Source organism: Hylobates moloch, unplaced genomic scaffold, assembly GCF_009828535.3.
Source record: "Hylobates moloch isolate HMO894 unplaced genomic scaffold, HMol_V3 SCAFFOLD_4, whole genome shotgun sequence".
Taxonomy (NCBI): Eukaryota; Metazoa; Chordata; class Mammalia; order Primates; family Hylobatidae; genus Hylobates; species Hylobates moloch.
Window position 1 is genome coordinate 60,233,386 of NW_026652279.1, and position 2,553 is coordinate 60,235,938.

Sequence of the window (2,553 nt, forward strand, 5' to 3'; positions counted from 1 at the left end):
CAGAGTGAGACTCCTCCTCCTCCAAGAAAACAACAACAACAACAACAACAACAACAAACCTGGCCATGTGCAGAAACTGGCCATGGCCATGTGCAGTGGCTAATGCCTATAATCTCAGCACTTTGGGAGGGTGAGGTGGGAGGTTCGCTTGAGGCCAGATTTCCATACCACCCTGGGCAGCAAAGTCAGACCCTGCCTCATAAAAACAAAATAATAAAAACTAACAAATCAAACCTCAAGCCAGAACATCATATTGTGTGTGAGTTGAAAGTGTTTTTTTTTCTTCCAGAATCTATATTAGCAAAGTTGCAAAAGGACAAAAAAAATCTTAGATGACAAAAGTAGTTTAAGCACTTTGCTTTCTTTTGGTGGAGCTTCTAGTCACTATTGGCATTCGGGAGAAATTAATGGTTGTTCTGGCTTTTAAAGCTTTTTTAAAGTACTTAAAAATTGACTGAAGGCTAGAGGAAGGGGCTAAGCTGTACTTTTCTGTACCAGCAGAAACCATAGGAAATTCCTTTTTGAAAACAGTAGCTGTAGGTTTATCCAAAGGCTTAGGACTTGTCACCCATTCACGGCAGTGGTGCTTTATCCATGCTAATAATTGTACATCACTTCCCAGCTGGTGTCCTACATGATGTTCAGAGTCAATAAGTGCAACAGCATATACTTTTCTCATCACTTCCCACCTTCTACGAACAAGCAAGTCCATAAAAACCAAGCCTCCATAACCATGTACAATGAAGGCAATATCCTTGTCTTCAGTCTTTGAAATGAAGTAATCCCATATGTAAGCCATGTGTTCTTCAGGGGTGTTGCTGCATCTTTTTGGAATGCATTTGGGAGGATTCTGGAGAGAGAAAAAGCTCCCACCTTGAACCATTTTTAGAGGAGACTCAATATTTTGTGTTAAAAGGCCTTTCCACTCTTTTTCCATCTTTAGTTCCACAAAATTATCATTGGGGTTTAGCACAATTACATCATAATGTGCCTGCATAGCCATTTGAATACATGGTATCTGACTTCCATGTTGGAGACCATGATGTATTATTGCCTGCTGACTCCACTGACCGGCTCGAAAGACCCCATGGTCTTGAAGAAGGACAAGAAGAGCAGAATGGTGATTTGTTAATGCTTTCTCGCTCATGAAAAAGAAGCTTCTTTGTTCTTCTTTATCAGCCTCAGGTGGGATATATACTTTTTCTAATTTGCACACTTTCTCCAAAAGCTCATAAATGTATTGTTCAAGCAAATGGCCAAGGGCCTGGTAGCGCATGCTATTTTTCTCAAGGACGTTTTCATAATAGTTAAAGACAAAAGGCCTTTGTGTCTCAGTGTGTCTGAATTCAGCTTTTTCATTGAAGTCATATTTAAGTTCTCCTAGTAAGTCAGATTGTTCAATAAATTTTTGGAAGCTCAGCTCCTGTGTCATTGGTAACCACTGAAAGTTAAAAGAGTAATAGTATATAAGTGCTAGCAAAAGTAAAATGAAAATTTCAGCTTGCCAAATTCTTCCTATGGCACATGTTGCTAAATTAAGCATGTCAGAAAGACATTAACCTTCTAACCTATGGTGAAGACGTCAATTCGAAACAATTGTGAATGATTCAAAGCAGTGAAAGACTGAATATATGAAGGGACAATGGAGAGACCATATGTAAATATGGATTTTTTTGACACACAACCTGCAGCAACCTGCCCAGGAAGCCAACCCCTCATTTACAATAAACAACTCAGGAAGTCAGTCTGGTATAAGTAAGACTGGCAGGAAACCAGATTTCTATCACTAGTGAAAATTCAGGAAACTAACCAGTAACTTCTATAATAATTGGTGCCAAAGGGCAAGAACTTCATTAATAACTGACAACTTTCCTAATTTTGTCTCTATTTCCAACTTGAGACCAACCAGAGAGAGCCAAATATGTACCCCTAGCCAATCACGCAAGATGTCCCCATTTCTAGTTAGCTTACCTACAGCTTCCCCATGACAACTTGCAATCAGGGCAAATGTGAAGTCTTCACTTTTTTTCCCCACTGTACAGCTCTCCTACTCTTCTGCCTGCCTTGAGTCTCAGCCAAAACGCAAGTGATAGTGGTGGACTCCCTTGCTACAGCAGGTTCAGAATAAATAGGCTTTTCTCATTTGGTTGGTCTTCATTTATTTCTACAGAAGTTATTTAATAACTTTTGCTGTTAAATGAACGGCAGAAGATAGAAGCGGGAGTGAAATGTGAATCAGGCAATGGAGATTATGATCAATTCAGCGAATACTAGAAGATACAGTTATTCTGATGTCTGAGAAGGAAAAAAATAGGCTAGATGAGAAGTTAACTTAGTTCCTGTAGGTAGAGCTTAAAGCGGGGGAAAAAAGGCTTTGAAAGGTTAAGTGGCTTTCTCTAAAGCCAAACAACTACCAAAGAAATGATTGCGTATGAGGCTGACTCTCAAATGCACATTCTTAACAGATATATTAACACTCTACCTTCTTAACTGCTTAACACTGACACTGGCAAGCTACAACCTACTTCCAATAAGTTGCACTCAAAATGATTT

At 39.3% G+C, this 2,553-nt stretch overlaps 1 protein-coding gene across 1 annotated transcript; it reads right to left on the minus strand.

The window, feature by feature from the left end:
* Positions 1-346: 346 nt before the first annotated feature.
* Positions 347-1,432, minus strand: LOC116466342 (putative protein FAM172B). The gene has a single exon (XM_032149139.2). The coding sequence runs from the start codon at positions 1,430-1,432 to the stop codon at positions 347-349; it is 1,086 nt and encodes a 361-aa protein (XP_032005030.1).
* Positions 1,433-2,553: the final 1,121 nt, after the last annotated feature.